The sequence below is a fragment of the Seriola dumerili genome, unplaced genomic scaffold (assembly GCF_002260705.1).
Source record: "Seriola dumerili isolate Sdu_G_001 unplaced genomic scaffold, Sdu_1.0 BDQW01000088.1, whole genome shotgun sequence".
In the NCBI taxonomy this organism is placed as follows: Eukaryota; Metazoa; Chordata; class Actinopteri; order Carangiformes; family Carangidae; genus Seriola; species Seriola dumerili.
This window is the reverse complement of record NW_019174343.1, coordinates 9966429-9978627: the sequence shown is the minus strand read 5'-3', so window position 1 is coordinate 9978627 and position 12199 is coordinate 9966429. Positions and strand designations below refer to the sequence as shown.

General features: G+C 38.0%; 1 protein-coding gene across 6 annotated transcripts in view; it reads left to right on the top strand.

Moving 5' to 3' along the window:
* slc2a9 (solute carrier family 2 member 9) overlaps nt 1–12199 on the top strand; it is a 106700-nt gene that overhangs the window by 30393 nt on the left and 64108 nt on the right. For all 6 annotated transcript variants that reach the window (XM_022745196.1, XM_022745197.1, XM_022745199.1 and 3 more), the window contains one exon: nt 5420–5552. In XM_022745196.1, the coding sequence (XP_022600917.1) occupies nt 5420–5552 (133 nt within the window). The remainder of the gene's footprint in view (nt 1–5419; nt 5553–12199) is intronic.

Genomic DNA, 12199 nt, shown 5'->3' with positions numbered 1-12199 from the left:
GAGGTAATTGGAAAAACGACAAGGCTGTTGGAATACAGCAATAAACCCTTTGTCTGCTTTGTTTAGTTCATTGTAATCGAGTGTCCCTCTAAGTCGTGGATGGGCCTTCTGAGCTGTGGTTTCTTTCATCATTGTGAATGATGGGCTCAGAGCCAGGCTCACCCAGGTTGCCACGGTTAAAAACAGATATTGGTAGGACATGCATTTAGTTTGTACTGCAGACAGGACAGGACTGACACAGTGTGTGTGTGCGTGTGTGTGTGTGTGTGTGTGTGTGTGTGTGTGTGTGTGTGTGTGTGTGTGTGTGTGTGTGTGTGTGTGTGTGTGGCTCTTGCTGTCTGTGTGTCTGTCTGTCTGTGTGTCTGTGTCTGTGTGTGTGTGTGTGTGTGTGTGTGTGTGTGTGTGTGTGTGTGTGTGTGTGTGTGTGTGTGTGTGTGTGTGTGTGTGTGTGTGTGTGTGTGTGGGTGGTCCAGGTTTTACTCATGTTGTGCGGGGCTAAATCTGTTCACACAGTCACATTAGAGGGACTTATCTTCCTTATGGAGACAAAAAGCAAGTCCCCATAATGTTAATTATGTCATTAAATTTAACGTGAAGATGTGTTTTAAGGTTAGGTTAAGGGTTAGAGTGAGAAAGTAGTAGTTATGGTTAAGGTGAAAGCAAGTCACCCAGAAATTAATGTAAGTCAATGTAATGTCCTCTGAAGTCATGGAGATGCGACTGCATGTGTGTGTGTGCACGTTTGAATCGGAGAAAACTTCTTTCTGCACCTGCAAATGATCATACTTTAGTGGTATGGTACTGTCAAGTCAACTACTGTTTTCTTTGTTTATGCGCAGGCCACCCTGATTATTAATAGTTGTATGTGAATGTAGGATTTTGACAGCACTGCCTTCTGCCAGTGTTCGACATATAGATCTACATGCTAACAACCTGCTGTGATTAGCTTTCAGTCAGTGTTTTTTTGCAACAAATGCCTATAATAAAAATATAATAAATAATATAGTAAAAATGATTTTGAGTGAAAAATTTGTGAGTGAAGTTAAGATCAGCAACCTGTACTACACTGTAGCAGAAACAAAAAAAAAAAGAAAATTCTTCTATAAAGCTCAGACTACAGAAATCAATGCTCATAGAACAGAGTTAGATTCTTTGTCTGTCGGAGCAGCCGCTGAAAAGCCACTCTCATCTCCAGCTGTGATAAGACAACCCACAACTCAGAATCTGTGAGACCTCAGGTTTGTGCAGAACGCTTACATTTACACAGCTCACATGGGATTTAGTGCAGAGAGGGTCATAGTGAAGAGTTGGACTGTTACCAGTGTAGACATGCCTGTTTTACCTGTCAGAGGCAAAAAGGCATATTTTATTTTTTTTCTTATAATTGGAGAAATATCTCTAAAGGGCAATACACAGAAACATAATTAAGCTCAAAACCTCCTCAAGATAACAAGGTAATGAGTGTAATGACATTCGTTAAATGTTTCTTTTTTTCCCATCTCATTTTTCACCATTAAATTAGATTCATTAGTGAGTCATACTAAAGTTTTTTAGTAATGTAAACAAGAAACTGATGCAATATTGATATGGGAAATATTAATATTTTTTAGAGATGAGCAATAAAATGGAGGAAGTGAGCTTACTTTCATTAATTGTAGAGTTGTACACAATAACAGGCTTTTCTACAATAGTGAAATCTGCCTTTACCCATAGCCATTTAATGTACAAAAATGCAGTACAGCTTTTGTATGGCTATCAAAACACAGGACACAGGACAAGGTGGACAATGACTGAATATACACAGAAACTTAAACTTAAATTAATGACATTATTTAAATTTACAGTCTCATATATATAATCACCTAGTAAATGTTAAGCAACCAAGACAGTATTTTTATGAGCTGAGAGCTGACATTTCTCTCCAAAAGGCACCTCAGATACAAATATTCCTGTCCCATTTCAATTGAAATCATTGAGAATAGATTTGTTAAAGAGATGGAGCTGTGCATCCTGTTGTCTTTCCTAAGGGGAATGGTTTATCTGAGGTATACAGACATATGTGATGGAAATCCTGTAAGCTGATGGAAGAAAGTTTGGGAGACCCTGTATATCTGTTCTACTTGGAGAAAACTTTTTGACCTTGTGACACTAAGACAAAGCTCTTTGTTATGGCTGTTTAGTCCCACCACCGGAGACTTAACTTATCATCCTCTACGCATAGGGTCTATGCTATGACCTTGGTTGCTATGGGAACTGGCTAGCTGAATGCTATGTCTTCTCAGCCATCTTAGAGACAAAGAATTGCTGTGTCCCAATTCCGGGGCTGCATCCTTCGGAGGCTGCATTTGAAGATTGATTGTGTCACAGCGGCACGACTAGGCTGTCCCATTTCAAAGACTCCATCAAACGTGGCCTTCTTTTCCGGGGAAATGGAGGCTCCAACGGGTGGATCCTTTGTGGCCCAACCTATCCCAAGATTCATTGCATGTTGGTCATGAAAATAATATGGCAGCAAACAAGGCTGACAGAGAGTCAGAGGATAACACTTTTAAATGTAATTATTGGGTTTCAGCGCAGTTGAACAGCTAATGCTCTAACTGTTAAAAATCCAAGAGCCTTAAAAGTAAAAAAAAAAGTTACGTATCGTTGACACCGTCTCATTTCAGTGCGGTCTCCACGGTCTTTGACAGCTACAAAGGCCACGTCTTCATGGACCACGTCCTCAGAAGGATGTGGCCACTGAATTGGAACCCAGCTCATGATTTTAGGGCCGACTTCTAAATGACCTGTGGACTCTAATGCCCAATACTGTTTAAAGACCCAGAAAAGGAATAATCGTTAAAGAAGGAAAAGCCCCTTCACAACATACAGCATGACTATGTTTTTAAAGTGTGTAAGTCAAAGTGTGACACACCATTAATGATGACTGTGTGATGTCAGGTCAGTGGCCTTACCGTTTGATACTGGCTGATCCTCGCACTGCTCTCAGCTCTAATAACTAGCAGATGAGGATGATGGCTACAATGTTTGTCGGATTCTTTCAGAACATTCAAGAAATACATTTGCAAAATGACATTTTTTATTTGTTTATATATTCTTTTCAATTAACCTTGAATTTACCTCAGAGAATGTCCTTATTATCAATCCATTACAGTAATATACTAAAAAAAATTCTCATACCCATCCACCCCATGTTTCATTCTAGATAAAATTTTCTCAAATGAGCCGAACATGCCCTGAATGAGTAATCCATTCATAAAATGATGGCTCCCTTGGAGTCTTCCAGCTCCATTATACAAGTCTGGTGCAACAGTCTGCCACAAGGATTGAAATCAAAATTATTCGAAAGATCACAAATGCAAATAAATTTGTGGACTTTCCTCCTATAGAGTTGTACCAAAGGGCATGCCTGAAGTATATTCATGAATTCAGGTTCAACGGTCCGCATTTTCTCTGAGCTACAGTTGAGACGTCTTTGTGCGACTGCAATAAAAACAACTTAATGTTTTAAACTGATCTAAATATAAAGTCAAGTATTTGATATTCTTAGCATCCCAATCTCCATCTGCAAATGAGTACCCCAGATCCTTCTCCCATATCTCCTAAAGAGCTTCAAATTTGAGTAGGGATAAATAATTGAATAATAGGCTGAAGCCTCATGTCCTGTACACTTGTAATTTTGGCGAGTAAGTCATATTCATGAGGTAATGTTCAGTCTGACTTTAAAATCAAATCTAAAAGATGCTTTAGTTGTAGATGTTGACAGAAATTGACTCTGGTGCAGGGAAACTCGACTGAATGAGCCAAGTTTCTCCTTCAAAAAAGATCCTCCTAGAACTTCTATATCAACCCAAACTTTCCAAAGAAATGGATTTTTGTCTATCCTCAGTGCAGGTACTGGATTGTATATTAAGATGTAAATTGTTCTTAGCAGCCTTAGATACTGTATTGCAGACAGCTTGTAGGTGTTACGTAACGGTTAGACAAATCTAAGGAATAATTGATTGATAAAAAGGCAACAGGATATAGGGGGCCCCATTCACATTCATACCAAGGGAGAGCCCTTTCTGGTGGAAGTGTCCATTTTGATCTATCCTAGACCTCCTTGTCAATTTAGACCTGGATCTTCTCCAAACACAACCTTAGACATTTCCCACTCCACAACAGAAAATGTTTTAAGACCTTATGATGATGTGAATTGGCAGAGGTTGAAGTAAATAATTCACTTAGTTAAGCAATCCATTTGAAGGACATTAACCCATAATGATAATAACGACCACAGTATCTCTTTTTTGAGAAGGGTTAACATTTTTTTCACATTTTGTTTATCTTATTGATGCCCAGTTATGACAGTCCTTCTACAGTTCTTCTACAGGTCATTGAACTGACCCCACTCAAAATAAATGTTTACGACAGTACGGCTTTAGACTTAGACCAGTTCACTCTGTAGCTCCACAGCTTGGAAAATGAATCATTATATTCAAGAAAAGCTGGTTTTCACCTTAGTGAACCAGTGCATAACCATAAAATATTTTGTGCGTATAACATTAATTTATGTACTGAATGTCCAATTGTAATACCTGAAATATTTGAGTTAGTACCACCAGAGGTTCAGGGGCCAGATTTTGACATTTTTGAGTAGAAAGACAGCTATGTTTTCCAGGAATGATAATTTAAAAACCAAAGTTATCTTGACTCAGGTGCTCCTTGCTGTTGTAAGATATGTTTTGAAAATCATTGAAAAGACCATGTTTAATGCCAGCTTCCCTAAATCTACCAATCTTTGATACATATTTAGTCTCTTTTGGCATTTTATGAAGAAATCAATGTGTAAAGGAACAGAAGCAACAGCATCCTTCTGACTACACTCATGTTTGGCTATATGTCTTCTCTGCATCTCTGCAGTCTATATTAGTATATATTTAGTTTTCTGAATTCCTAGGATTGATGATGTTTGGGGTTTGCCTCGTAATCAGCTGATGATTTCATGCTTCACTCGTCATAGCAGTAAATGGGAAAACTGTCGACTCAGTTTTTGATTTCATCGCATCTGTTGAGACGGGAATGCCCTTGACCAAAGTCAGTTCCAAAACAATTAGCTAGCCCCTTAAAAAGATCATACATACGGTAACTTAATCTACAGTTCTGAGTTGCCTAACAAAAATGATGATTTTGCATTTTTTTATTTGTGGGGAGGGGGGAGCCAAAAAAATGGTGTATTCATGTTGTATTTAAATGATACTAATCACTGCTGGCAGAAATTCTTAATGAGAGAATGATGTGCATCCACTTTTTCCATGAAACGTCATACAACAGCTGTAAAATAAACCAGTTCTGTCCAACCTCTTTGTACTGTATGGTGTAGCTCTTCTATAACTGAAGCTTTGATCTAGCTCTTTCGTCGATCTTTTGACTGCAGGAGTCCAGGTGGAACTACCTGTTTACCTTCCTGGCGTTGCCGGCATTACTCCAGCTCTGTGTGCTGCCCTTCCTCCCGGAGAGTCCTCGCTACCTGCTGATGGAGAGGAGGGATGAGGCTGGAGCAGAAAGAGGTATTGCATTCACTAAAAGAAACATGTGCCTCATCTCACTGACAAACAGGCTGCCACACTAGGCTCTGTTGTCTCAAATACATTTGTGCTTGTTACATTTTAAGAGCAACAGTCACATCCACACACTTCTGGAGAGTGAAAAAAATGATTCTACAGTGGTAAGAGTGTCACTGTACAATTGCACAAAGTACCATAGTATATCTGCAGGGGAATGATAGAATTGTTTAACAAGACCAGAGACTCATGACTTTCCCATTGCGGAGATTTGTGGCTTTTACAGTAGCTTATTTTACCACTGCTCTGTTTTCACAACTGAGCTTCAGTGTACAAAACTCTTAAAGGATGGATTCATAATTATTTCAAAACTGTCTTAAAACAAGAGTCAGGTGCCCTTATGAACACTGAAGTGGTATAATCATTCGCTCAGCTCATATTGGGCATTGTTTTTCAATTCAGTAAAAAGCTAAGGATGCTGCGATCATAGAGTATTGATCACATATTTTTGATGAAAATCAGCTGATCAGGACATTGCTCAATTCTCGGAATACAATTTATTTCAAATATAATAAAAAAAGAAAAATTTTACAATGTCATTTTTCTGATTACTGTCAAAATATTGCAACGTGTCTCTGTTATAATAGTATAAATTGCAGTTTAATGCCATAAAGCAGCATTAAACTTTAGTTTAATAACTTTAGCTGACTGTATTTTAAAGATGTATTTAAATTACCATGGGTATACAAGGCCCTTTAAAGATATAAGTGACTGAAATATCTGAGGTTTAATGTTTTGTATAAAAGCAGTGAAGTACAATCACAATAATAATTTTGAGTTGTATGAATATGGGACTTACTGTAAAGTCAGATTGTACACTAAAACATCCAAAGTTTTCAAATTTACGCCCCAGTTGGACTGGATTTACTGTATGTCTCTAGGGGAGGTGGGATGATTTTAATCCCATCCGGAGCATGTATCAGGGTGATTTTTCACTCCCACCTCAGTAATAATTACAACCACAATTCCCTGCTGTTTTTCGGTGAACTCGCTGGTCCCTCTGTAATCGAAATTCTGCCCAGAGTGACGTACTTGTATTTAAAAGTAGATCTTGAGTTCTTGTCCTTCTACTTTTTTCCCTTTTTTATTTATCAGCTCAGTGTGAAACCAGACTTTTGTTTGAAAATGGAGTGAGTCAAAAATGATTTTGCTGCCTATACTTCTGTACATTTTGAAAAATGGCTCAATTAAAAATATACTAAGCTGTCAGTCGATGACTTTGATGGTGAAGAAAACTTAAAAACTTGATGATTGTTGGAAAACTTTTGAAGCGTCTTTTATTTTATGATTTCTAAGTGGATTTATGGATGTATGTATGTATATTCTATGTACATATATGTTTCATGTCTGTTCGTTAATATTTGACGGAATTATGGCCCCAGGAAGGGAATGAGCCAAAGCAATTATGCCATGACCCATACCTTGTTTTCCAACTCCTTTCAACCCTTCACTTTGCAGCTGCTTAGCCCAGCATCAATGTAACCTATGTGAATCAATTTAGGCCTGTTCTCCCAACTCTCAACTAATGTATATACATTCTCATCAACATTTTTAAATTTCAGAGACTTTATATGAATAACCATAGTGTGGTCTTGTCAAATGTTAAAAAGCGAAGACATAAAACAGCATGGGGTAGAGGCATACCTCAAAGTGCATCTGTTAACGAAGCATGTAGCAAAATGTGATGTCAGATATGACTTTGATCAGTTTTCTCTCTGGGGTGTTTTGAGCTCTTTGATGTCTATGTCCATACATTATAGATGGGTACTCTCTGAAGGATTAGTTCTTGTGTTCTATGTAGAATGGAACATCCTGTTTGTTTCTTTTGAGCTCAAAGTTCAGCGAGGTCTCAGTGTCACAGAACTTTAGATGAAGCAGTACTATTCATTCTGTCCCTATACTGATTTTAACAAATAATCTGGACGGTTGGGTTTGCGTCACTTCTTTCACTTTTACTGAAAATTATATATCCAAAACACATTATACATGTAACATAGACTGGCTTGTCGACAATCAAACTGCATTAACAAAGAGAGAAATCATTCAGGGTCTGATTACAAGGCATTTAAATGTAGTTGATGAAATTGCCAGCACTGCACATGGTACAGTATGTGTGACTTTATGATAGCTCGGTGGCATCTGCTCACCTGTCTCATTCATTTGAAGATAATAACCTATTAACAATACCTGATAGAAACCTAACATGATATCAAGAAGAATACATTATGCTTACACCACAGGTGTCCCCTATAGAGCAGAATCTTCTTTAAATCAGATTTTGGCACAACGTACACCAGCAGGAATGAATGAGGACCAACTCCTTTTGCTTTGAATTGCTTGAGGGAAATCTCTCCATAGGAAATTGGATCAAATGTACAGTAGAGGCAGAAGTTATTTTATATCTTACAAACAAACGCAAGAGCTAAAGGATAAGTCTTAAAGAGCTCCCACTAGTTATTCTGGGCAAGAAAGGATGTTTTAGAAATCATGAAAAATGTTTTCTGACACATTTAATCTGGCATGGCATCGTCACTATGTACATCTACAATTGATCATGGCAGAGTTACTGCATGTTTATTTTGCTTGGCAGCTCAAAAACAGCATCAGAAACATTAAATAATTTCCCATTATGTCCTATTTATGTTGTGTTCTATTAACATGTGACCTGTTTCTGGTGATCTTATCTGGATAAGGAACATCTTATCTGGAGAGATAGATCACTTTATTAATCTCAAAGGGAACTGGCAGTGTTTCACACACCACTTCACATAAATCACAAAAACAACGAGGATGTAGCAAACAATACAATTAAAAAATATACAATTTTATAAGGATAGAATGACAAAATGACAAAAGAAAAACCATTGAGACTAGGTAATGTATCTAGATATAGATCACATAAATGGGGCCTTATTATCCACACTAAACTAGTGTCCCATAGCCAGACCAATCACCACAGCCAGATGTTTCTGAAGTCTTGGCAAAGTTTAATTCGGCATGCTTTTTTAATTTGTCTTTTTTAATTCTTTTTTTCCCATTTATTAACCTGGTTTAGCATTCTAACTGAGGAAAAAGAGGAAAACGTGTCTCAGTTTTTGCAGGATCATTATACACTGATTTTCTCAAAGTAATCTTACTCCTTGTTTTAGACATTATAAGTCTTCCAAGTCCAACTCCAAAGTGCTATTGTTGGAGTCCTAGATGTACTGATGAGATGCTTGACAACTAAAGTCATGTTACTGTGATTTTGAACAAACAAGCATTTTTATAGGATGATTGCTCTTTTCCTATCTTCAGAGACACAGTTCAGTTTTAGTTATTATGAAAGTGTTGCAGACTTTTCTTTTTCTTTATTTATTTTTTTATGATGAATGTCTGTTATAGTGTCTCTTTGGAAACTATAATTCTAATTTTATTCATGGCTGTTAGTCGTCAAACTTTATTGTTAGAGCTGTTGGAATTCAAGGACGGTATTTGTACTTCTCTTGATGGAACACTTATTTTTAGCTCACTTTCTCTTTTTGCCATCTGTCTTTGTTCTGCTCTCATCAAATAAATAATTCCAACCTTGAGTCTGTTCAGCAAAGTAGATTCAAGAAAATGTGTTTTTTCTTCTCTTTCTTTTTAACTGGCACAAAACGACAATAAGAGAAGCGAGCAAGTAGAGAACTTTATTAATCAATCAAGTAATAACAAACGTCAGCATGGTGAGTTAAAACAGTTGGTGGACATATTAAGGTATCTTATCAGGTATCAGTTTATGCTGAATTTTGATTCTAGTTAATGGCAGCTGCTGTGTTGTGGTAATATAGGGTTGGAAAAATGTGTCTGGTGCTTCATGCCAGCATTAGACAAGTGGTCACAATGACTGGCCGTGTGAATAGCTCCCTGAGATTGAGATGAGAGGTTGGTTAAAGGACATCCCGCCTAAACTCCCCTCACATTTTCCCGATGACATTTTGCTGGCACGAGTCTGACCAGCGCTGCAGATCCATGTTGCTGGCTTGTGTTACAGCACTGCGGTGGGGGGAATTGTTGTCAACACACAAATCTTGAGGGGTGGCACTGCAGTGTCCAATTATCATCATATAGTGTCAGACGGGAACAGCATGTTCTCTTGCACCCCATCTTGTCTCATGTCATGTCGAATATCTGCAGCAGTCCTGCCCTCCATTTAAAGGTTACAGAGGTTGAGGATGAAACGAGTTTGTGTACTAAAGGCTGTCAGTGTGATTGCAAAACTGCTCTTAATTTTAGTGTTGCCTCCACAGTATTTGGGATTTCTGAGTTTATCTCCCTTTTTAGTTCTGAGCTTACCAATGACTACAAAGCATACATTTACTTTTAACCATGCCACGACTAGAACTATATACTAAAAAAATATGACATGAAGTCTCATCTTCTCAGCACACTAATCCAATCATAAGTCATCGTGCATTACACTGTGTGCTTGCTTCTTTTGTTTTTCTCTTCTCTCTATATTTGTAGGTAGGCAGGGTATCAAGGTTACTGGTCTCTGACTTAGAGTAAGGCGTGGGATTGAATCCACAAGTTTTACTACTTTTTTGGCTGGCAGTTTCTGTATGGTTTCAAACTCCCTATGAATAAATGTTCTTTTTCTTTTTTCTTTCTCACTTATTTTGCTATCACTCCCATTTTTGCCCCATCAAATTACCCTACCGTTGCTATGTTATCCTTTCTACATGTTTGTTGCTCTGGACATTAGCATTTCAGCCAAGCTAAATGAAAGAGGCTGGAGATATTCTATATTTTTGTTATTGCTAACAAATCCCATGAAAAGACAAAAACCAACAACCAATTTTGCAATGAACATGGGCACTGCTGTTTGCTTTGATTCAATCAAAACGCACCATTCAGAGCACCAAAATGTGTATCAATCCCCAAGTGAAAATTTTCCCCAACAAATGCACTATTTAATCTTGCATGGGTAACATTTATGAAAAGCGACACTGCCCAGCTGATACAGAAAATTGCTGGAAATGACTAACCCTTTTTTCAAAAATGAAAATATACATTTGTGATAAAAGATGTACATTTATATCTTCATTGGGAAATAGTGGGTCTGTAGCTGAGTGCCACAGGCATGATATGGAAATTGATGGTTTTGGTCTAAAGACACCACCATTATCCAAAAATGCCTCCACATTAAGTGTCTAGCCAGTCACTTTCAGAGCTTCTGTCAGTCCGACGGTCAGGCTGTATGGTCCTTTAAAGGTTCTTTGTTCCGCCACATCCCTCCACCTTGTGGCACTGCGAGGGCTTAGGCTACCACAGCGACATGGAAAGGAGCCTCACAGTTCTCCTGCAGGGAAAATAAAATAGGTTTCCTCCGTGGGGACAATGTCGCTGTTCCAGAGCCCATATTCTTACACACATCAATATCATGTCACACCAGTGACATTGACAGCCTCAGTATGAGTCTGGATTAAAGCAGGTTTCCATATTTTCTGCCGGCAGGGAGAGGCAAAAGAATAGTCATTTACATGTGCTAATCTGTGTACTAATTACCTAGAGGTAAGATGTCACTGATTGGTGGGGGGTAACTTTTTCAGATTACAGAAGATCACTCTAGCGAAAGGGGTGTTTTCTCTCTCCTGTCCATTGTATTATGATTTTTTTGTGCCATTTTCATTGTTGCTTGATGCTTGTAAAATAAAATAAATATACATTTAGGAAATTATAAAACCAAACCAAGCGTTAAGGTGAACCCTATGGTGGCCTTCAGGTAATGTAAAAATGCAAAACGCCCTCTCTTAAAGCCAGTTTTTGGTTTGTCCACTCTGGGCTACAGTAGAAACATGGCGGTGCAACATAGCGGCTGCCGTTGAAAAGGACCAGCTCCCTATGCAGATATGAAAGGCTCATTCTAAACTAATGACAACACAATGATTCTTAGTTTCAAGTGATTATCCACTAATGAAAACATAATTATAATATTATATAAAAGACTTAAGGGATGAAAACTAAGTGGATGTTTTTGCAAATGCACATCTGGTTAACCGAGCCATTTGTGTGTATTTGTGTGGTAAATGGTAACTGTGAATTGGTCACATTACATGGGTTAGCTAGCTAGCTAACACATAGCTAACATTAGCACTTGTTCAAGCAGACGTCTGCCAAACCAAGACAATGTTAGCTAAAAGTTAACGTTAACCCAACCCAGTTTGAGAGTTCCAGGTGAACTTGGGGAAGCCGCTGCTGTAAGTGTGCGGTCAGAAGCTTCTGAGTGGACAGTGGGTCAGGAGGACACACTTTTCTTCTCAGTGTCAACACAACTTTTTTGAATGACTTTGCTCATTGTTTCAGTACCAAAGTTTCAGTTTTTTTTTTTCAGTTTTGTTTTCAAAGCCAAATTTTATTTTCCAAAATCTAAAGTCACCGTCCAGGCTCTGTATGCCACTCTTTAGTTTTAGTTATTTGCTTCCGAATACACTGCGTAAATATCAATTAATGAGAATTTTTATTTTTAATTGGGTTTTAGCACAGACCCCATTCAAATCCTGTTCACAGCTTAAACAGCTGTGTTTGTACCCACACACTAAACACATGTACACATACATGTACACACACAC